This window comes from Cervus elaphus, chromosome 1 (genome assembly GCF_910594005.1).
Source record: "Cervus elaphus chromosome 1, mCerEla1.1, whole genome shotgun sequence".
Lineage (NCBI taxonomy): Eukaryota > Metazoa > Chordata > Mammalia > Artiodactyla > Cervidae > Cervus > Cervus elaphus.
In genome coordinates, this window is record NC_057815.1 from 30,403,201 (window position 1) to 30,427,567 (window position 24,367).

The window sequence follows — 24,367 nt, forward strand, 5'->3', positions numbered from 1 at the left end:
AAAAAGACCATCATGAAAACACATAATTAAAACCTCAAACTATCCCACAGGCCTCATGGCCAAAAAAAACAAAAAACAGAATATAAACAAGAGAAGTGGGTTTCCTGGTGGTTCAGTGGTGAAGAATCCATCTGCCAATGCAGGAAACATGGGTTTGATCCCTGGTCCAGGAAGGGATCCCTGATCCCTTAGTTGCCGCGAAGCAACTAAGCATGTGGGCCACAGCTCCTGAGCCCGAGAGCCATGACTATTGAAGCCCGTGAGCCCTGGAAACCATGCTTTGCAACAAGGGAGGCCACTGCAATGAGAGGCCCGAGCACTGCAACAAGAGAGTGGCCCCTACTCTCCGCAGCTAGAGAAGGCCCACACGGCAATGAAGACGCAGCACACCCCCCCCCCCCAAAAAAAAAATCATGATAGAGGGTTACCCTTTTTGCTTTTGGGATGCTGATAAGATTCTGACTCCTGTTCTAAGTGCTGGTTACTCAGATGTGCTCAGTTTGTGAAAACTGAGCTGGACACCTACAATATGTGAACTTATCTGTATGTATATTATGCTTCACTTTTTAGGTCCCTCCTCTACTGTCTTTCCCCTCCCTAGAGACAACTCTGTAACCAGTTTCTTAGGTCCTTCTTGAGCTATTTTAAGCATATAAAAGTTTATATCTTTTAAAATATATATATTATAATATACATATTATATATTATTTATATGTGTGTGAGTGTGTGTGTAAGTTGCTCAGTTGTGTCCAACTCTTTGAGACCCCATGGGCCCCCTCTTTGAGACCCCACCAGGCTCCTCTGTCCATGGAATTCTCCAGGCAAGAATACCGGAGTGGGTTGCCATGCCCTTCTCCAGGGGATTTTCCCAATCCAGGGATCAAACCTAGGTCTTCTGCATTACAGGCAGAAACCTTACTATTTGAGCTACCCAGGAAGTTCCATTTATATACATATGTATACAGAAGCTTTTCTACTACATTTGATAAAGGCTTGAGAAAGAACAACAACAACAAAAAGAGACAAATTGGAAAACATAAACTAAATGAAAGCACTGAATTGAAATATAAAGAGTACTACAAACTAGATAAAAGTAAGAGGTCATCATAGAGTCCAGTTGTTTTTAAACACGGCTGCTCATTAGAATCGTATCTGCAGTTTCGGAGAAAAAACCAGTACCTGGGCATGTGTATTTTTCCAAAAATTCCAAGATAATTCTAATGTGCTTTTGGATTTTAAAAAGTGATTACAGGTTTTTTTTTTTAATTAAATGGTAGTTTTAGTGATATAGAATTCTATTATTTTCTGTTGACCAATCATGATACAATGGTATTAAAATGAATAATAGTTCCATAATCACAGTAGTAAAAGATGTTTATCAGTTTTCACAATCAGCAGCCAGACAAAAATATTAAAGATAATTTCAATTGCAAGCCATAATGGAAACATGATTAATCTAACAATTTAACATAATTATGTACAATTTGGGGAGTTAAGTAGAGTGACGTTGTAGGTGGACGTGCATACATGCACACATTTTCATCCACTCAGCCAGTCTATGACTTTCGGTTGGTGCATCTAATTCACTTACACTTAAGGTAATTTTCGATATGTATGATCCTATTACTATTCATTGCTTTTGGTTGTTTTTTTTTTTTTTTAGGTCTTTTTCTTCTCTTGTGTTTCCTGCTTAGAGAAGTTCCTTTAGCATTTGTTGTAAAGCTGGTTTGGTGGTGCTGAATTCTCTTAACTTTTGCTTGTCTGGAAAGCTTTTGGTTTCTCCATCAAATCTGAACAGGAGTCTTGCTGGGTTCAGTATTCTTGTCTAACTTAAGTGTTTTAGAGTTTAGAACTACAATTGATTCTAGAACTGGAAAGGATTCTAATTTTAAATGACATGTGTTAAATGTTGGAGGAGTCCCAGCTACAGTGATCACTGTACCATAGATAGTGATTCTTAGCTATCAGTTATCAACAGATTCTTATGGATTCATCAACTATGATTTGTATAGCAGATAGAAGCATTTTAGATGGCAAAATGCAGCTGGTAACTTACAGAGTTGAAGCTGAAACTTTCAACAATAACAGTTACTGTAACATCATCACTGTAAGAGCTTGACACTGGGCTGGAGATAGAGGGCTGAGGGCCGCTAGGAAGGTAGTGTGGATGAGTATCAGTGAGTGGGAGCTGTGAACAAGTTTCTCCTAAACTGTATGAGTGAAAGTATGGTCATTATAGTCAAAATCAAACATATGTTTTTTATTATATGCCCTTAATTGATAAGTCAGGGAATCTGTTGCACTTCTAGGTCTTAAGCTGAAGGTAACTTGTTCTTCAAACCAGTCTTATAATATGACCTTTAGAAAATCACCTTTAAAATAAATTGCTTTCTGAGTTTTATTGGAATGTTGGATTTACTCTCTAGAGCTGGGACCTGACTAACTGGGTGGAAAGTTGAAATAAACCATCCCCACTGGGCAAGTGTCCCAGACTTCGGTTGAATAACCATTACTTTAGGACACTCACATCTTTGTGGATTTTGCATTCAGTTGCCTCCCAGGTTCCTAACCCTGCATTCCTATGGCCCTGGCATTTGAGCCTGTTTAACTGCTACTATTCCACCTTTGGTGTCCAATGTGTGAATTTCTCTGCCATGGTTTCACAGAGGCTGAAGCATAGTGTTGAAAGTTAGATAGACATGGGCTTGTAGTTCTGGCCTCACTACCCTCTAGACATAGGAAGTTGGGTAATGCAAACGTCTCCAAGCCTCAGTTTTCTCACCTGGAAAATGGAGACTAAAACCCTCATCTTGTGTGACGCTGCAGATTACATAACTATAAAACACCCACTGCCATGCCTGGCACACGGTAAATGGTGGTTACGACTATGTTATTATTATTAAACCTAGGTCTCCATTACTGGTTCCTTTTTGCTACGTGAATCCCTTAGATAACAAGTTTTTGTTTATCTTTTCACCTTGTGTGTCAGTCTTTAGTGGTTGTATTTTCCTCCTCCTGGATCCGTATTCCAGAGGCTGCCTCCCCGGGAGCCCCTTCTTTTGTGGCAGTCGGGCTGAGCCAGGCCCGGTGGACAGCCCAGATTCTATGCACTGCTAGCTCAAAGGGCTGGTGGTGTCTAGACACTGCTTCTCGCTAGCTGACTGACTTGGGTAAATTATTTAAAGCTTTCTAGGCCTCAGTTTCCTCATCTGTGAAATGAACTGTACCTGCTTCATGTGATTGCTGTGAAGACTTAATAGATAATTACATGAAAAGGGTCTAGAATACGAAGCACTCCATGGCACTTGCCAGTATGATTCACATTTAGGTAAAGAGTACCCAAGCTTGGCACTTACCCACTTCTCTCTTCTCGGCCCAGGGTTCCCTCTCAATGTAGAGCTGTTTTCAGGACCTAACTGCATGTCTCTCCACTATCTGGACACTGCTTATGCCCCCATCTGAGAATCCCTGCCTTCTCCACATCCTGCCACAAATATTGCTGGCAGACGCTGGCGGGGAGAGTGAGGAATGAGTAATACTTTTTTCCCCAAACATAGTGTCTGTGAAGAACAGTGTCCTGGGGCCAGCCTGTTGGCCTCCTACCTAAATAAGGTAAAACTCAGGGAACTGAGCAAAGCAGTTACCTTATTCTTCCTGAATTTCCTCATCTCTTTTTCCTCTTTGCCACTAGTAAACACAGATCATCCATCTGCAAGAAAAGGACAGTGCAAGATTCCTACCCACTGAGCCTGTGGGCTGCAAAGTGTACCATGGATAAAAAGAGTCAGGGGTGTAACTCAGGAGTGTGAACTCCTATTGTATTCATGGGGTAAATTGGTTCCCTGAACTGTAACTGTTCAAGTTCCACAATGAGGCAACGTATTGACCTGCTAAACTACAAGTAACCTGGGAGAAGCAAATCGAAAGGAGATTGGATTTTGACTGAGAACTATAAATAAAGTACATCACTGGCTTATAAACTGCTCAGCACTAGTGGTAAAGAACCTGCCTGCCAATGCAGGAGTCATCAGACGCAGGTTTCATCCCTGGGTTGGAAAGATCCCCTGGAGGAGGGAATGGCAACCCACCCCAGTATTCTTGCCTGGAGAACCCTTTGGACAGAGGAGTCTGGTGGACTACGGTCCATGGGGTTGCAAAGAGTCGGACATAACGGAAGTGACTTAGCATAGCATAGCAATAGCACCCTCCACACTAGGCTTGGAAATCAAGTACGAAAGAAAGAAAGTGTTAGTTGCTCAGTCCTGTCCAACTCTTTGTGATCCCATGGACTGTAGCCTGCCAGGCTTCTCTGTCCATGGAAATCTTCAGGCAAGAATACTGGAGTGGGTTGCCATGCCCTTCTCCAGAGGATCTTTCCGACCCTGGGGTCGAAATCAGATCTCCCACACTGCAGACAGATTCTTTACCATCTGAGCCACCAGGGAGCAGAGGGAAATCAAGGGTATCAGGATCTTACTTCTCAGGCCTCCGTGCCTCGAATAGTACTTGGCTTGTGGCAGTAAACTGTTCCTGCTCGGCAGTCCTGGCTTCAAGCCTCCCACAGGGAGGTTCCTTTTAATGCTCCAAATCCCTTCCAAGGCCACTGTCAATATTTTCAAAAGCAAGATAATGATTATTAGTTTCTACTCTTTTTAGCACGAAGTGTTTTTAAGCTATTTACCTGGCGATTATTTTTCTCAGATTTGGGTGGAGACTTATTTGACTTAATTACACTACCCAAAGACTTTAGCATTTGTTTAATGTGTAATTCCAGTTCATTTGTTCAATTATTTCCTATGCAGTTAAATATCTACAGTGCTACTAATTTAACTTCCCCTAAAGGAAGAGATGAAAAGTCAATAAAGAAACCAACAGCAAAACACAGAGAAATTAGGAATACGTAATAGGCAGTGTATGGACTTCGTCTGTCAGTCTTATCTGAATCTGATTTAACTTCTAGAAGCACAAAATATTTCCAAAGATAACATAACCCAAAGTTACCAGATTAACTCCTTCAATAGAGCCTACAATCTTTTAAACTAGATGCTGGTTAATCTCCCTCTTGAAAGAAACAGTAAACTAACTGGAAAACATCACTGCAAAATATTTATAAAGTAATGTCTACTCACTGCAGAAGGCAAATTATAGTCCTAAATCCTGATACTGTCAATAAGTGCTGGCTTAGTAATGATTTGCACTGGGCTTTTCTCTGTATCTTAAAATCACATGTTTAGATTTGGGGAGTCAGTTAACAAGTATTTAGTGAGAATTTACTGTGTAGAAAACTGTGACCCAAGTTAAATAAAGAAATGAATTCAGGTAAGTGCCATAAGTTGGTTTTCCCATTTCTGAAGCTACAAATGTTAATATCCAATATTCTCCATAGATGTAAGGTTGCCCATGGCAAATACACTGACATGACTGCTCCTGAAAGGAGTCTACGCCATGTAATGACTAGGGGGACAGCCTTTGGGATCCGAGGCGATCTGGATTTCAGTCCCTTCTCTACCACCTACCAGTTTTATGACTTTGGGCAAGTCATTTAATCCAGTATGTGTCAGTCCCCTCATGGGGATGACAATAATATCTACCTTGAAGGATTGTTATTGCATTTGGATGAAATGGACATAAGTGCTTTGTATCCAATAAATAGTAGCTTTTTTTTTTTTTTTTTTTTTTTAACAGAGACATTGATTTTCCTGTCCAAGCATGGACTGAGACTCTTTTTCCAGAGGCACAGTCATTGAACTGACTCACTGAACTGACTCCTTCTCTGCTCCTGAATGGAGTGCCTGAAGCTATCTATCAAGATTAGTTTCCCACTGCCCTTCTAAAGACCTTTAAAGAAGCCTACACAACCTCCTTCTGCCAAGACCTTTCAAAATTCAAGCTGTTTCTAATATTTAACCCAAATCTTCTCTTACTGATCAAGCCGGCTTCCTCTTCTGCCCTGTCTAGACATAGAAAAGGGTAATAAACTCTCAGATGAAGGAGTCCACAAACATTTACTCAATACTCCCTGTGACACCCTATGTGAGACCAAGGAAATAGGTTTAGATTTATTTCATATTGTGGGGAAGTGTGATTAATAGAAAACAGTTAAAAATACAGAGGCAGGGACTTCCCTAGTGGTCCCTTGGCTAAGACTCCGTGCTCCCAATGCAGTTGACTGAGTTCGATTCCCAGGCAGGGAACTAGATCCCACATGCCACAACTAAGAGTTCAGAAGCAGCAACTAAGACCCAGAGCAGCCAAATAAATAAATATGAAAAAAAAAAAAAAAAAGATCCGGGGGCAAAACTCTGTAGAAAACCCATCTCAAATTAGGTAGAAAGATTGTACCAATCTAATTTCGTTTGCTCTTTCAGATGCAAGCACAGCTTGATAGAAAAAAATTTGTTGCTGCTGTTGTTGTTTACTCCCTAAGTCACATCCGACTTTTTGCAACCCCGTGGACTGTAGACCGACAGGCTTCTCTGTCCTTGGGATTTCCCAGGCAAGAATACTGGAGTGGGTTGCCATTTTCTTCTCCAGGAGATCTTCCCGACACAGGGATCAAACCCTAGTCTCCTGCATTGGCAGGAGGATGCTTTACTGCTGAGCCAACAGGGAAGCCCTAACAGAGAAAGTACCTGAAACACAAATGCATATGCCCACAAATGCCTGGGTGAAAAAAGAAAACTCTCAAAGCAAAATATTGTTAGGCACAAGCATTTGTTGTACTTGGGGACAGAGGCTGCTGGGATAAATAGCATGATTTTGAGCGGATAGGATATTTTTGGATGAAAATGTTATGGAAAGTGATACATATTCTACTGGAGGAAAAGAGGATCAGCAAGAAGTATGAATAGCCTTTGAAGCAGTGGCATCTTTTTAAAGGGAGCTTCAGCCTCTCAGCTCTGGGCAAATGCTTTCCAGGTGGACAAAGGAAGACAAGGGGTAGGGTGGGGGGGGGGGGTGTGTGGAGCTGGCCAGGGAGACCTCAGTGCTGGCAGCTTAACCTGAAAAGAGAAGCAGGCACAAGAGAGAAGCCAAGAGAAAAGAATTAAGTCCTTTCTGGAAGGTAGGAATATTATAGAGATTCTTTTCTTTCTCCTCTTTTCTTGCCTCCAACCCTCTTCTACTCAGAAATCTTTTTAGGTGTGTTTTTATCCTGAATTTTAAAGTTACAGAACAAAGTCTTTATGCTGAAAATTTTGGCCAATGGGATCTGACCTGGTCTGACAGAGAAGGCTGCCGTTTAAAAATATTTTTGTAATAAAAATAAATGAAAAAAAATATTTTTGTTTCCTTCAGCTGTCTCCACACTGTGAATAATGAGCATTAGACCTTGAAAAGTCAGCTTAGAAACATATTGTCTATGCTTCCTTTGTGTAAACATGGTCAGAGGAAGAAAATTTTAAGTCATTTAAACTTATGTTTGGTGACTTCTAAGCTCTGTAATTATCTTTTTTTTTTTTTTGTAATTATTTTAACATGCTTTTGGTGTCTAGTAAGTTCCTTGTATATATATTGTAGGTACAAAAATATTTTTGTTGAATGTGTTAATGAATAGCAAAAATATCTGCAATTTCTGGGTAACATTTTAAATTTCTTAAATCTATACTAAACATAATAAACCAGACATATAGACACAAATGAATGTGTCTGGTAGCACATTCCCAAAATTAGTTGGGAAATAGAATGTTGTATAATAGAAAACTAGTAAGCTTCATTAATCAAATTTTTCACGACCACCATAAACTCTGCTAGTTTTAGCCAGAAAAATACAAAAAACCCTAGCAATTTAAAAACATTAAATTACATATGGCAAAAACCACTACAATATTGTAAAGTAATTAGCCTCCAACTAATAAAAATAAATGAAAAAAAAACATTAAATTAGTACATTAATTTACTTCTGTGTGGTCCTCTTACAGAATTTTTTGAAATGTAGATGTAGTTTTAAAATAAATGGCAAAATGAATGCAATAGTCCCATAATGCATGCCTCATAAACCTACCTCTTCTTTTAAAAAAAATTGCAAGGAGGGGAAAATCTTCAGGGAACCACTAAGAATACATGAATGATCATGCTAGCTAAATTCTTACTTATCCAGAAAGTTACATGGTGGTGGTCAGTGGTTTAGTTGCTAAGTCATGTCCAACTATTGAGACCTCCATGGATTGTAACCAGCCAGGTTCCCCTGTCCATTAGGGGAACACTAATGTCCATTAGGGAACACTCCAGTGGAGTAGGCTGGAGTGGCTGCCGTTTCCTTCTCCAGGGCATCTTCCTGACCCAGGGATTGACCCACATCTCCTGTAATAAGGGCTTCTCAGGTGGTGTTAGTGTTAAAGAACCTGCCAGCCCATGTAGGAGATGTAAGAGATTTGAGTTTGATCCCTGGGTGGGGAAGATCCCCTGGAGAAGGAAATGACAACCCACTCCAGTATTCTTGCCTGGAGAATCCCATGGACAGAGGACCCTGGGTGCTCTACAGTGCATAGGATCACACAGAGTCGGACACGACTGAGCCCCTAGCACACACACACCTGTGTTTCAGCCGGTCTTCTGCATGGCAGGCAGATTCTTTACCTCTGAGGCATCAGAGAATCTGACATCAGAGATCTGACCAGAAAATTGCATTTGTTTTTTTTTTTTTTCAGGATAATGAGATCCTGTAGATCCAGGCCCAATGACTTATCTGAACCTGTAAAGCCTCTGAAACCTGTTCTATCTCAGGTTTGGACCTGAACCTGGAGAACATCCTGACAACATTGTTTTTACCGAAAAGAATACTATTCACTACCAATGCAGTTTCAAATCTTTTTTCCCTCTAAGAAAATATAATCTCATAAAGTATAACCCAATGACAAAGAACAAAGATATCAGCTTTAGATGAACCTACATTCATGTATCAGTTATTCCAGTGAGTGACAACAGTTACTGTTCCTCCCCTAGTCTCAGCTTCTAGAGCTACAAAATGGGAAGAATAGTGATAAGGAATGAGTAAACAGACAAAGTGGGTGATTAAATAGCTAATCCCACTGGGGGAGTAAAAGGTACAGGAGACTCCTGTAAGTTAATGATAACTCAAGGAAGCAGACTTGCTTAACAACAAAACCAAGTAGGCTTGTTTAGCAACAACATCATGTAACAAGAGCAAGAGACATGCCCCCAAACAATGAAACAATGCTAGAAGTGAGGCCCAGTGAGGTCAATAAGTTAATGATTCCCAGAATTTAGATAGGCTTGGGTGTATATAAGGAACAGTAGAAATTGCTTAAATTCAAATAAAAATATATATTCATATATGTATATACACATAGAAAAAAGAGAGAGAAAGGGCCAGGCAAGTAATATAAGAAAGTACAGCAGACTAGAGGTAAGAAATAATTGGCTCTCCCAGGTTTTTCTTTTTCTACATTTTTTGGAGGCATGGATACCACAGAAATACATTTTTTCTTATTTCTACCACTTGCTCCATGGAAGAAAAGCTACAACAAACCTAGACAGCATATTAAAAAACACAGACATCACTTTGCTGACAAAGGTCTGTATAGTCAAAGCTTTGGTTTTTCATTAGTCATGTACAGATGTGAGAGTTGGACCATAAATAAGACTTGAGTGCTAAAGAATTGATGCTTTTGGACTGTATTGCTGGAGAAGACTCTCAAGGGAATTTCAAGAAAAACTGTGCAGCTAAAGTGGAGTCAGAAAGTACGGGAGACGAGTTCACAGAGGTGAGCAGGCCACCCGACAAAGTTGAAATTTAGCCTAAGGAAAATAAGAAGGCATTAGAGAGCTTTAAGCATGGAGGTGATGGGCAAAGATTTATGTTTGTCAGAGATGCCTCTGGTTTCTGAGAAGAGAATCGACTGCAGGGGGAAAGAGTAGAACCTGTCACTGGGGGCTATTGCTGAGCCTTCAAGAGATGGCTGGGGTTTGGGGAAGGTGGTTGTGGGCAAAGTGGTTGCTGTTGTTCAGTTGCTCAGTCATGTCTGACTCTTTGAGACCCCATGGACTGCAGTACACCAGGCTTCCCTGTCCATCACCATCTCCTGGAGCTTGTTCAAACTCATGTCCATTGAGTCAGTGATGCCATCCAAACATCTCATCCTCTGTTGTCTCCTTCTCCTCCTGCCTTCAATCTTTCCCAGGATCAGGGTCTTTTCTAATGAGTCAGACCTTCCCATCAGGTGGCCAGAGTATTGGAGCTTCAGTTTCAGCATCAGTCCTTCCAATGATTATTCAGGACTGATTTCCTTTAAGACTGACTGCTTTGATTTCCTTGCAGTCCAAGGGACTCTCAAGAGTCTTCTCCAGCACCACAGTTCAAAAGCATTAGTTCTTCAGTGCTCAGCCTTCTTTATGGTCCAACTCTCACATCCATACATGACTACTGGAAAAACCACACCTTTGACTAGACTGACCTTTGTCAGCAATACACTGTCTAGTTTGGTCATAGCTTTTCTCCCAAGGAATAAATGTCTTTTAGTTTCATGGGTGCAGTCACCATCTGCAGTGATTTTGGAGCCCCCAAAAATAAAGTCTCTCACTATTTCCACTGTTTCCCCATCTATTTCCCATGAAGTGATGGGACCAGATGCCATGATCTTCATTTTTTGAATGTTGAGTTTTAAGCCAACTTTTTCACTCTCCTCTTTCACTTTCATCAAGAGGTTCTTTAGTTTGTCTTCACCTTCTGCCATAAGGGTGGTGTCATCTGCATATCTGAGGTTATTGATATTTCTCCTGGCAATCTTGATTCCAGCTTGTGCTTCATCCAGCCCAACATTTCTCATGATGTACTCTTCATGTGAGTTAAATGAGCAGGGTGACAATATACAGCCTTAATGTACTCCTTTCCCGATTTGGAACCAGTCCGTTGTTCCATGTCCAATTCTACCTGTTGTTTCTTGACCTGTATACAGGTTTTTCTGGAGGCAGGTAGGATGGTCTGCCATTCCCATCTCTTTAAGAATTTTCCACAGTTCATTGTGATCCACACAGTCGAAGGCTTTAGTGTAGTCAATGAGGCAGAAGTAGATGTTTTGGGCAAGGTCAGGAAATTTCAAATATCTTTCAAATGTAGATTTCACAGGATTCACTGATAGACTGACCATGGAGAGAGGATTTGCCTTCTAGGCCTAGTCAACTGAGTGAGTGGCGGTACCATTTCTTGAGATGGGGAAGACCCACTGAAGAGTGGGATTTTAAAAGCTGGGATGTAGGGACATCCCTGGTGGTCCAGTGGTTAAGATTTCACCCTCTAAAGCAGAGGGTGCAGGTTTGATCCCTGGTCAGGGAACTTGGGCTTCCCTTGTAGCTAAATCAGTAAAGAATCTGCCTGCAATACAGGAGACCAGGTTCAATCCCTGGGTTGGGAAGATTCCCTGGAGAAGGGAATGGCAACCCACTCCAGTATTCTTGCCTGGAGAATTCCATGGACAGAGGAACCTGGCGGGGTACAGCCCATGGGGTCGCCAAGGTCGGACATGACTTAGCGACTAAAACACTACCACCAGGGAACGAAGATACCGCATGCCTCGTGGCCAAAAACCCAAAATGTAGAACAAAAACAATATTTTAAAAGATTCAATAAAGACTTAAAATGGTCCATATTAAAAAATCTTTAAAGATTTTTATTCTATTCTGGTCATGCTAAGTTTGAGAGGCCTTTAGATATCCAAGCCAAGTAGACTTCTGGGAATTTGAAAATCAGAGGCTGGAGATATAAAATTTGGAGTTGTCAGCACAAAAGGGCCAAGCGTGATCTGCAGGGAGGGAGCATGGGTACAGAAAAAGGTCTGTGACTGAGTTTTCCACATTTTAGAGCATAGAAGAAGCAGAGTCAGCAAGGAGGGTAGAGGAAGAGAGGTACAACTGAAACCAGGAGACTTGAGTGTGGCGACCTGGAGGCTGAGTGGAGAATGTGTTTTCCGGGGAAGGAGTAAATGGTTATGTCATATGCTGTGGAGAAGTTGAGTTTGTGGATTGGATTTGACCTTGAAGATCACTACATTTGACCTTAATGAGAAAGGTCATTTGCAATCTGGAAAAGAACAATTTCCTTGCATGTGCGGAAGCAAAGGCCTAGTTGGGGCGGGTGACAGAGCAGATGATAAGTGAAGAAATAGAAATAATGGGTCAAGTGTACTTACTTCCAACGTCTAGGAAGAACTGCTTATACATCATGTGTGTGCCTGCTCAGTTGCTGTTTTGTATGACTCTTTTGCAACCCCATGGACTGTAGCCCTCCAGGCTCCTCTTTCCATGAGATTCCCAGGCAAGAACACTGGAGTGGGTTGCAATGCCTTCCTCTAGGGGATCTTCTCCACCCAGGGATTGAACCCCTGACTCCTGCATCTGCTGCATTCACAGGCAGATTCTTCACTCCTGCACTACCTGGAAAGACGACATTCAAGCCCCTAAAAGTTTTATGCGGAACTCTGGATGTGTGTGGCAAGGTGTGTTCTCCAGCAAGAGAGGCCATATCTTTCTTCTGATACTTAAAAGAGTTTGTCACTGTAAACCTTCTTCCAGTTTACAGTAACTGATGCAAGCTGCCAGCCTAAGTTCTCAGGGCTAGGCTGGAAGAGTGTGGAACTCTCCCTAGGTGCTAGTTTCCTGTTCTGGTCAATGTGGGGATGCCAGCAGTGAAAAGGAGAAGAAACGAAAAAGAAAAAATATAGTAGGCTTCCGTTTTTCATCATTCAGTTCAGTTCAGTCCCTCAGTTGTGTCTGACTCTTTGCGAACCCATGAATCACAGCACTCCAGGCCTCCCTGTCCATCACCAACTCCCAGAGTTTACTCAAATCCATGCCCATCGAGTCGGTGATGCCATCCAGCCATCTCATCCTCTGTCCTCCCCTCCTCCTCCTGCCCCCAATCCCTCCAAGCATCAGGGTCTTTTCCAATGAGTCAACTCGTCGCATGTGGTGGCCAAAGTACTGGAGTTTCAGCTTCAGCATCAGACCTTCCAATGAACACCCAGGACTGATCTCCTTTAGGATGGACTGGTTGGATCTCCTTGCAGTCCACGGGACTCTCAAGAGTCTTCTCCAACACCACACCACAGTTCAAAAGCATCAATTTTTCGGTGCTCAGCTTTCTTCACAGTCCAACTCTAACATACATATATGACCACTGGAAAAACCATAGCCTTGACCAGACGGACCTTTGTTGGCAAAGTAATGTCTCTGCTTTTAATATGCTATCTAGGTTGGTCATAACTTTCCTTCCAAGGAGTAAGCGTCTTTTAATTTCATGGCTGCAGTCACCATCTGCAGTGATTTTGGAGCCCCAAAAAACAAAGTCTGACACTGTTTCCACTGTCTCCCCGTCTATTTCCCATGAAGTGTTGGAACCAGATGCCATGATCTTAGTTTTCTGAATGTTAAGCTTTAAGCCAACTTTTTCACTCTCCTCTTTCACTTTCATCAAGAGGCTTTTTAGTTTGTCTTCACCTTCTGCCATAAGGGTGGTGTCATCTGCATATCTGAGGTTATTGATATTTCTCCCGGCAACCTTGATTCCAGCTTGTGCTTCTTCCAGCCCAGCGTTTCTCATGATGCACTCTGCATATTAGTTAAATAAGCAGGGTGACAATATACAGCCTTGATGTACTCCTTTTCCTACTGGGAACCAGTCTGTTGTTCCATGTCCAGTTCTAAGTGTTGCTTCCTGACCTGCATACAGGTTTCTCAAGAGGCAGGTCAAGTGGTCTAGTATTCCCATCTCTTTCAGAATTTTCCACAGTTTATTGTGATCCACACAGTCAAAGGCTTTGGAGTAGTCAATAAAGCAGAAAAAGATGTTTTTCTGGAACTCTCTTGCTTTTTCAATGATCCAGCGGATGTTGGCAATTTGATCTCTGGTTCCTCTGCCTTTTCTAAAACCAGCTTTAACATCTGGAAGTTCACGGTTCATGTATTGCTGAAGCCTGGCTTGGAGAATTTTGAGCACTACTTTACTAGCGTGAGAGATGAGTGCAATTGTGCGATAGTCTGAGCATTCTTTGGGATTGCCTTTCTTAGGGATTGGAATGAAAACTGATCTTTTCTAGTCCTGTGGCCACGCCTGAGTTTTCCAAATTTGCTGCCATATTGAGTGTAGCACTTTCACAGCATCATCTTTCAGGATTTGAAATAGCTCAACTGGAATTCCATCACCTCCACTAGGTTTGTTCATGTGATGCTTTCCAAGGCCCACTTGACTTCACATTCCAGGATGTCTGGCTCTAGGTGAGTGATCACACCATTGTGATTATCCGGGTCATGAAGATCTTTTTTGTTTTCATCATTAGAGCCCTTTAAAACATTACCTTACAGAAGCAGCTCTCAGCTTTGATTTTTTTCTAGGCTAAAATAGCACTTCTGTGCGACCTCTGGTGGATGCTATAAAAAATGCAGCACCCCAGGCGGTCTTCATTTTATAGGAAAAATATCTGAGAGGTCTTCCCTGGTAGCTCAGTCCGTAAAGAATCCACCTGCAAGGCAGGAAACCCCAGTTGGATTCCTGGGTCGGGAAGATCCTCTGGCAGAAGGGATAGGCTACCCATTCCAGCATTTGTGAGCTTCCCTTGTGGCTCAGCTCGTAAAGAATCCGCCCGCAATGCGGGAGACCTGGGTTCAATACCTGGGTTGGGAAGATCCCCTGGAGAAGGAAAAGGCTACCCACTCCAGTATTCTGGCCTGGAAAATTCCATGGACTGTATAATCCATGCGGTTGCAAAGAGTTGGACACGACTGAGCCACTTTCACTTTCAATATTTGAGAAGATTGCCTAGAAAAATGAATTTTTATAAACCAAATGATTTTTCCTAATTATTCAGACTGACATAAATAAATTTATCCATTTATTTATAATTTATAAATAAATAATTTATTTATTATTTTATATAAATAAAATTTATTTAAATAAATAAATAATAATAAATTTATTATTAAGAATCAACACACCATCCAAATAGTGTATAAATTAGCTTTTCTGTAATCTCTGAAATGAAGGGGACCCAAATACAATTGCATAGACTTAAAAATTCTTTTTTAATCACAAGGGAAACAGTATATATAGATTGGGTTTCAGAGAAACAATTTAGTTGGTCATTCTGCATCCATCCGTAGAGTTCAAACTCTAAGACTTTCAACTTTCCTTCAAGACACTGTATGAACAAAATTAGCCATTCCTTTGACCTCTCTTTCCATAAGAATGGGTGATACAAGAAGACCTTAAAAGGCGTTTCTATGCTGGTTTTAAAACGTGAAGTGGGGGGAAAAATTCTTAAAGGAAAAAGAAGACATTATTTAAAGCTGTATATCAATGTGGCATTGGTATTGAGATCAATAAATAGATCAACGGGACAGAACAGGGAGTGAAGAAATAGGAAAAACCCCATAAAGTGTGAAGCTATGTCATGGGGTCTGAAAAGCTGTCCCTCTGGGCCTGCAGCCTCTGCTCTAGTTTGGGCCCCACCAGCTTGGGCTTCCCCGGTGGCATGAGAGGTGAAGAACCCGCCTGCCAGCACAGGAGATCTGAGACATAGGCTCGATCCCTGGGTTGGGAAGATCCCCTGGAGGAGGAAATGACTACCCACTCCAGTATTCTTGCCTGGAGAATTCCATGGACAGAGGAGCCTGGCGGGTGGCAGTCCATGGGGTTGCCAAGAGCTGGACAGGACCGAAGTGGCTTAGCACAGCACAGCCTGTTGTTCAACAGTTCTCCTCGGAAAGTGTCAAGTTCTCTAAGTTCAGGAGTCAAGTCTTACGTTGCTTTTGTATCTTCAAGCAACTGCTGGTATTCAAGAGGGTTTCAATTAAAGCATGAAATATGCACCTGCTAATCACCGAGGAGGAGCTATAAAAATAAGGAGCTTCAGCAGTCTCAAAACAATGTCTATAAGGGATTCTTTAGAGTATGCACGTGTGTGTGCCCAGTTGCTTTAGTCATATCCAACTCTGTGCGACCCTAGCCTGCCAGGCTCCTCTGTCCATGGGATTCTCCAGGTCAAGAATACTGCAGTGGGTTGCCATGCCCTCCTCCAGGGAATCTTCCTGACCCAGGGATCGAACCCACATCTCCTGCATGGGTAGGCAGATTCTTTATCGCTGAACTGCCAGGAAGCCCTCTTTAGAGCATATCATTTTTCAAATGAACCGTCAGTGTGAGCTATCAAAGCCCAGACCATGTAACCCATATACTATGTGTATATGAGATAAAATCCTGGGATGAATTGACCTATTTAAATGACTTAGATTCTTCTGGGTCAGTGATTTCAAAGTGGGGTCTCTGGACCAGCATCATCAACTTGGGACTTGGTAGAAATGCAAATTCTTGGACCCCCACCCCAGACTTTCTAATCCAGTTACTCTATAGATGGGGCTCAGCTATCTGCTTTTAACAGGTAATTCCTAGATAATTCTGATGCAGTCAATACTTTGAGAATCACTGTTATTGGTATTACTTATTTGATAAAGATTGAAGATATTATTGTGCTTTCCAGACACTTGGAAAAAATTCTACTTATCATTAAGTAGAAATAAACCCACCAAAAATGTGGGACAGCAATGTAAATGCAACAGTTTATTTGGACAAAGGCAAAATAATTATAAAATTAGCCAAGAACCTCCAAGGGGGCTGTTTTTCTTTTAATACTCATGGTTTTGCAATAAATAAGATAATCACTGCCACCAAACAGGCAATTTTATATCCATTTTGCAAATATACTTCATTTCTCACTGAGATTACCTGCAGGTGGATGTTTAATGTGGCATTCATCTCTTTTAATATAAAGTTCTTCTTCGAGTACTTCTTTAATTCTCTTATGTGGTTCACAATATAAAAACTTCTTCCCTGTAAAGACATTAACAAAATTGTTTGCTTATCATAAATTCTGCCCAACCTTCTAGTCATTATTTACATAAATAACTATTTTTTAAAGAGACAAATCCTTCCATACAAATAGCAGGTGTTTCATCCTGCAGACTCTATTTTGGAAAGATCCCTTCCAGTGTAACTTATAGCATTGCGGGGGACCGGGGTGGGGGGATGAACTTTATATTTTGCGGTTAAGTTTCAGACAACTTATTTTAAGTATTATGAAATAATATATGAAGTTTTCTTCATTAGCTTGAAGAAAACTTTCATTTATTCGATAAATTCTTATTAAAGACATACTCTGTGCCAGGCATTTGGGGCAGAGGACACAGCGGTGAGTAATAAAGATACATGGTGGCTCAGTTGATAAAGAATCTGCCTGCAACGCGGGAGACCTGGGTTTGATCTCTGGGTTGGGAAGATCCCCTGGAGAAGGGAAAGGCTATCCACTCCAGTATTCTGGCCTGGAGAATTCCATGGACTGTATAGTCCACGAGGTTGCAAAGAGTGGACACGACTGAGCAACTTTCACTTTCATGCATAGAGCCTACAATCCAGATACATAATATAGAACAGTCTAGCAGTATTTCATCACCTTTTTAAAAGAATAAACCTGAACTGGAGTGGAGTGTCACTAATGGACATATGACCTTTTCCTGTTCTCCAAACCTGGCCCCACAAGACTTCACTGCTATAGTTGAGGATGGACTATTTTTTCTAAGCTCTTTAGTTACATTTCTTCTGCTCAGCCCAGGGAGTGATCTGAGTCTATCTGTCTCTCCACACTCTCCTGTCAGCCCTTCTCTCTGTTGCTCTCTGAGCTCCAGCCACGTGACCTTTCTGTCCATCACCACACATTGTCTCTTTTGTACATTCTATTTTCTCTGCCCGAACTGTCTTTCTCATAATTATTTTTGCCTGGGTAACTTCTACCTGAATGTCAGGTCTAGGCTGAAATGTCAGTTCTTTAAGGAAATTGTCCTTGGCTCCACAATCTTGAAATGTCCCTGGTTACTTTTTCTCATAGTATTCTCCTCTTTTCTTTCATTTGATTTATTGCAATGTGTATGCAGCCTCATTTACTTTATATACAATTTTATTTGTGTAACGATTAGGACCGTATGTCTCCCTTGCCAGGCTATATACCATAAGAGCGGAGGTGTTGTCTGTTCAGTTCATCAGAGTCCTAGAACAGAGTGTGACATAATAATAGATGCTCAACAGGATTTCCCTGCTGGTCCAGTGTTTAAGAACCTGCCTGCCAATGCAGAGGACATGGGGTCCGATCCCTGGTCAGGAAACTAGATCCCACGTACCTCGGGGCAGCTAAGCCTGTGCACCCCACCTGCTGAGCCTAGAGCCTGTGAACCACAACGACTGAAGCCTGTGCTCCCCAGAGCCTGTGCTCCTCAATGAGGGACGCCACAGCAGTGAGAAGCCAGCATACTAGAGAGTAGCCTCCTCTTGCCACAACCAGAGTGTGCCGGTGTGAAGCTACGAAGACCCAGCATAGCCAGAAATAAATAAACACAGATTTAAAAAAATAAGAGATGCTCAACAAGTGTGTGTTCAAGTGGCACTAAAGCACAGTCCAATCAGGTGGAGTGCAGGTTCCTCTATGTGTGTGTCTACCCACACAGCCCTGCGAACGGCAGGCAGCCAGTAGGTTCCAGCCCTAGTGCTTCAAAGCTCCATCTAGGGAGCCATGGAGACTCTCAATGACCAACGCAAAGATATGGCAGGTGTCATCTTTTCCAGACTAACTGACAAGGAACAAATTTGACCTGTGTGCAGACTGGCCCAAATGGGGCAAGAGACCCACTGCTTCTCGCTGTGGGTCTGGGTCATTCCTGGTCGTAAGACCCAAACACACCCTCAGATGTGAACAAGGTAGAGTGAGATACTCTCTGGGTCTGGTCTTGTTTTCGCCCAGATTCCGTCATATGAATGAGAGATGAATGTGGTTCAGCATTACTCAAGTTTAACTCTGGTTTAAAATTCAGTCAAATCATGATCTTCAGGCAGAAAAGGGTTTAAGAAATTTGGCTAAGAGGAAAAGTCTATAATAGCTCAGTAGAAAGGAAGAGATCACGTGCTGTAATTTCAAGTCTCTTGACAAATTCCAGCCTTTCTCTCACAAGAATTCACAGAAGAAATCATCAAAGGTTTTGAGGAACTATGAAAAATGACTTGTAAAGAGCTGTGTGTGTGTGAGTGCGTGCACACACTCAGTCATGTCCGACTCTTTGGGAGCCCATGCACTGTAGCCTGCCAGGTTCCTCTGTCCATGGGATTTTCCAGGCAAGAATACTGGAGTGGGTTGCCATTTCCTACCGGGGCATCTTCCTGGACCAAGGATTGAACCCATGCCTCCTGCATTGGCAGGTGGATTCTTTACCACTGTGCCACCTGGGAAGCTCATAAGGAGCTAGTATGGGCAAATGTTCCTTGCTCCAAGTAAGACAAAGAAAGGAAGGAAGCAAACAAGCTGGCTATTAACAAGTGCTACGATTTATTGAATGCTTCCATGCCCTAGACATCTTATGTATACTATCTTTCTTCCTGACAATCAGCCTATGGGAAGGTAAAATTATTCCTACTTTATGGATGAGGGGCTTCCCTTGTGGCTCAGCTGGTAAAGAATCCACCTGCAATGCAGGAGACCTGGGTTCAATCCCTGGGTTGGGAAGATCCCCTGGAGAAGGGTAAGGCTACCCACTCCAGTATTCTGGACTAGAGAATTCCATGGACTACAGTCAATGGAGTTGCAAAGGTCGAACACGACTGAACAACTTTCACTTTCACTTATGGATGAGAAGGTAAGTTTCAAAAGTCTTAAAACTAGTCATAAAAATTAAAAGAATTTGATGCTTTCAAACTGTGGTGCTGGAGAAAACTTTTGAGAGTCCTTTGGACAGCAAGGAGATCAAACCAGTCAATCCTAAAGGAAATAAACCCTGAATATTCATTGAAAGGACTGATGCTAAAGCTGAAGCTCCAATACTTTGGTCACCTGATGTGAACAGTCAATTCTCTGGAAAAGACCCTGATTCTGGGAAAGATTGAAGGCAGGAGGAGAATGGGACAACAGAGGATGAGACGGTTGGATGGTATCACTGAGTCAATGGACATGAGTTTGAGCAAACTTCGGGAGATAGTGAAAGACAGGGAAGCCTGGGGTGCTAGCAGTCCATGGGATCACAAAGAGACAGACACGATTTAGCGACTGAACAACATAGCTGACCCTCTCAAACCAAGTTACTAAACTGATTAGATTAGGGAGATGTTGCAGCCATAGTATAGTATTTGCATTTCAGCAAGACATTTGATAAACTGCATTCATATAGGAGGCAGAGTGCCCACGCCAAAGATGCTACTTGACAGATCAGGGATTTCCAGAGACTCTACTTGGAACTGTGAGGTTCACCATTTAATTAGTTAATCTGAATATAGGAACTTTCAGCAAATTCACCAAATGTGAGAATGACACAAACTTGGTGAATGGTTTATGTGCTGAATGGCAAGCTCAGGACTCAAAGGGCCTTCCATACTTGGAATGAAGTGTTCACATCCATAGGATGGTATTGATGGGGATAAATATAATGACCTGCATTTAGGACCAAACAGAGGGACTGCATAAGTACGGGACAGAAAAGGCCTGGGTCAAATGTTTTCAATTGGACAGAGGGGAAAAGAGAAACTAAGGATGTCATAGATTGCACTTGTCATGTGCTAGTAATCTAATGTGTCTGCCAAAACAGCTATGGTAAATTTATATAGATTCACTTAATAGAAGTATAATGTTCAGATTAGGGGAGGTTATGGTCCGACCACACTACCCTAATCTAACGGTACCTAGAATACTGGATTCAGTGATTTAATAAAACGGAGAATGTTGGGATAGTTCAGCCATCATGGTGAGAGCACTAGAAATTATTTTAAAGGCATGAATAAAAAATAAAGGTAACAATAAAGGTAACACTGAGGCAATAAAAGATTTGATGGGGCTCAAATAGCCACCATTATATAATCCAAAGATGTTTCAGTGGGAAAGGACCATATTTTATCTGTGTATATTTGGGAGCAGATGTGTGATTAGGGAGTAGAAGCTGTACAGACACTGAGGACCTTTCCAAAAAACAGAGACTGAAGATTTCAAAAAAAATTTTTTGAAAATTAAATGGGTACTTGTGCAGGTATGAATAATCTGTCTCTACTTCAGCTGAAGCCCTAAACGATGAGCTCAGGAAGCTTAGGCAGGCACTCTTCATATGTTCCCACCCTGACTCTGTGCCCCTGAGTGTTTGGATACCAGCCTTAACTCATTACTCATTTCCCAGCAACTGCCCAATGGCAGGCACACAATCAGCACTCAATACTTGTTCAATTGACAAGAAAATGGCTAATTCCACCTTTTACTCCTACAGCCAAAAAGAATAAAGAACCTTTAAATTCTAGCATCGCTTATGAGAAAATTTGCAGGTAGAATTTCAAGTCAGAGTAAGGAATTCCTTAAATATACTGAATACTTACATATACACTGAACTTAGTTGCTCTAAATAAGGCCTCTGCGTGCTGTTGACAAGAACAAGAATGAGGCATCATAATCAGGTATATTGTGACTGATGCTGAGGAAAGAGGCAGGCAACAGCAGTTTGGAGGCTCCTCGGGAGGTCCCGGGCTCCCAAGACGGGGTGTGTGGTCCCTGGGGGAGCAGAAGTCGCTGCTCCTCGTCTGGAGCCAGGCGGCTCTCTAGAGGGGCAATCAGCGAGGCAATGCAGGACTGGGAATTGCTCACGTTCTTCACACTATTATTTTCATCTTCATCATTCCTTAGCACCTACTGAAGACGTGTGGGTTACACGGGGCTGGGAAATATCTGTAAATTTATGGAACAAGATGGATGAGCGCTTCGACCAGGCGCGGACTCAAACTTTCAACTATGTTGGTTGTGACTCTGAACCAGACCTGCTTTTTACTTCTTGGAAGGTTGTTTGTATGTTTGGCAGGGCAGGAGGAAACAACGTGTTAGCATGTGGCCCATAATTGTAAGATTCTGAAAGGGTCAGATAATCATAATTTAGGAACGGAGAATCCAAGAGATGGGAGTTTAATTGTTTGAAGGAGTTCTCCTGCCACTGGGTGATGGTGGGTTAGGTACGTCCTTCCACTAGTCTAGACTTCAATTTCCCGGTTTGAAAAATGAAGGAATTGACAAAAATGATACGCGTATTTCCATGCGTGTGTATATAATTTATGTATTTAAAAACTAATTTCATATTTTATATGTAAAACAAATTTAAATATTTTACACATTTTATAATTAAAATCTATTTTGTAATTTAATATTTTGAATACTATATGTATGTGTATTCACACGTGCACAATTTTTTTCAATACCTTCCAGGCCAATGCCACTACCCATTAAGTTGGAGGCTACCTGGGCTCTGATAACCTTTTATGAAGGAGAGCTTGGGGAAATGGACCAGATGGCTTCTGCCCTTAGCTTTGCCAAAACAGCAACTCCAACCCCTCCCTCCAAAACCTTTGCGGCTTCAGCTAGTCCGACCGCGGTTTACCGTTCGCCTTTCACGGCTTCTCCTCGCCCACGTCCCTCCCACGGTGTCCACGGCTGGAAGGGAACTCACACTGCTTGCGGGACTCCTGGGTTCCGCCGCCGTCCGGCTCTCCGCGCGCCGCGCACCCCAGGCCTGCGGGCGGCCGGGGCTGCTCGCCATCGCGGCCCGCCTCGGGCACCGTCACGGCTGCCGCCGCCTCCTCCCCCCTCATGCCGCCGGGGTCCTCGGGGCCGGCGGCCGGCTGGCCTTCTCCGCTCTGCCGCCGGCGGCCGCGAACGCGAGGCGTCTCCCGTTGCCATGGTGGCGGGATCCTCCCCGCGCCGAGCAGATCTAAGCTGGCGTCTCCTGTGTCCCGCGCCCAGGAAGACAGACGCTGGAGTCGGGGAGCCGTGATTACTAACCCACCAAAGCAAAGGAATTTCTGTTAATTTCCCGTATGTTTGTCACAGCAGTTTTGCAAGAGAGGCTTTACTATTGCCTGGTAGGGAAGCTGAGATTCGAAAATCTAAGAACATTGTCTGAAGTTAGGCAACCAGAAGTGGCACAAGCTGGAATCCGAATTCAGAAAGGTTTGGTCCCAGAGGCCAAAGAGTAGATAGCCACCTGGAACAGGTAAGAGCGGGACTGGACGCGTGAGTTGAGGTAAGGTCACTGGTTTCACGCAGTGATGATGTTTGTCGTGTCCCGGCTCCTTGCTACACACACATGATGGAATAAATCAATGTTAAGGATTCCTAACTTTTGGATTGTAAATTCTTGTTGTTAAACAACTCTTGTAGTGTCAAGCACTTTTGTATTCACAATCTATTTCAATCCATATAATAACTGATTTTAAGGATGAAGTCAAACTCAAAGTTTAATTTGAATAGCAAATGGGAAACTCTAGGGTTTTTGGAGTATGAGATTGCTTTTGTATTTGAAGTTATTTGAAACAACGTTGTGGCGTTACTTTTATGAAAGCCAAATGTGCAGAATTAAATAGTTCTACAAGGAATGTAGTCCAGTGCAACTGCCTCCATTTTACCTCCATTTTACTCCACTTTTCATGTCTTTGGGCTGATAATTTAGTATCTACAACACATAACCAAATGCTTACTTTGACGCTTTTTAAATTTTTCAGCTTTTTCAGTATCATATCTTGATTTCCTAGTATAAGAGATGAGAATTTAGCTCTCTTCCATGCTTCCCACCTCACATGTACTTACTACACCTTCAGACTCTGAATATAGATTAACTGAAATTTTTTCTGGAGTTTTTTCATTACTATGGTTATGTAAACTCTAACTGCAGACAAGTTTATCCACCATCTAATACCCTAGGGTTACTCTTTTTATTTGCATAACCTTTTAATTACTTGGAGTTAATAGTTGCCTTGCTCTTTCTTCTTTTTACTTCTTTCTTTTTAATTGAAGTATAGTTAATTTACAGTGTTTTGATAGTTTCAAGGGTACAGCAAAGTGACTTGGTTAATGTATATGTGTAATGTAGTGTATATATTTGTATATATACACTACATATATTATAATATATATACATATATATTGTTTTTCAGATTCTTTCCATTATAGATTATTGCAAGATCTACAGTATAGTTCCTTATGTTACACAGTAGGTCCTTGTTGTTTACCTATTTTATATACAGTAGTGTGCCTCTGTAATCTCAAACTCTTAATTTAGCTCCCCTCCATCCCCTTTGTTAACGGTAAATTTGTTTTCTATGTCTGTGAGTCTATTTCTGTTTTGTAAATAAGTTCATTTGTATCATTTTTTTAGATTCCACATATAAGTGATATATGATATTTATGTTTCTCCTTCTGACTTGCTTCACTTAATATGATAATCTCTAGGTAACTTGCTCTCTAATTTGTTAGATTTTTCTTGTCCTTATCACTGATTAATTCCCAAACTCTCCTTGTGTAAATCTCTT

The 24,367-nt window shown here is 41.9% G+C and overlaps 1 protein-coding gene across 1 annotated transcript in view; it reads right to left on the minus strand.

The window, feature by feature from the left end:
• The window catches only part of C1H11orf97 (chromosome 1 C11orf97 homolog), a 29,837-nt gene extending 7,119 nt beyond the window's left edge, over window positions 1-22,718 (minus strand). Inside the window, exons 1-3 of the mRNA XM_043915383.1 lie at window positions 22,510-22,718; window positions 16,733-16,837; window positions 4,478-4,603 (exon numbers count right to left, since the gene is read on the minus strand). Coding sequence (XP_043771318.1) covers window positions 4,478-4,603; window positions 16,733-16,837; window positions 22,510-22,651 — 373 coding nt within the window. The 5' untranslated portion in view covers window positions 22,652-22,718. The remainder of the gene's footprint in view (window positions 1-4,477; window positions 4,604-16,732; window positions 16,838-22,509) is intronic.
• Between the last annotated feature and the right edge of the window lie 1,649 nt (window positions 22,719-24,367).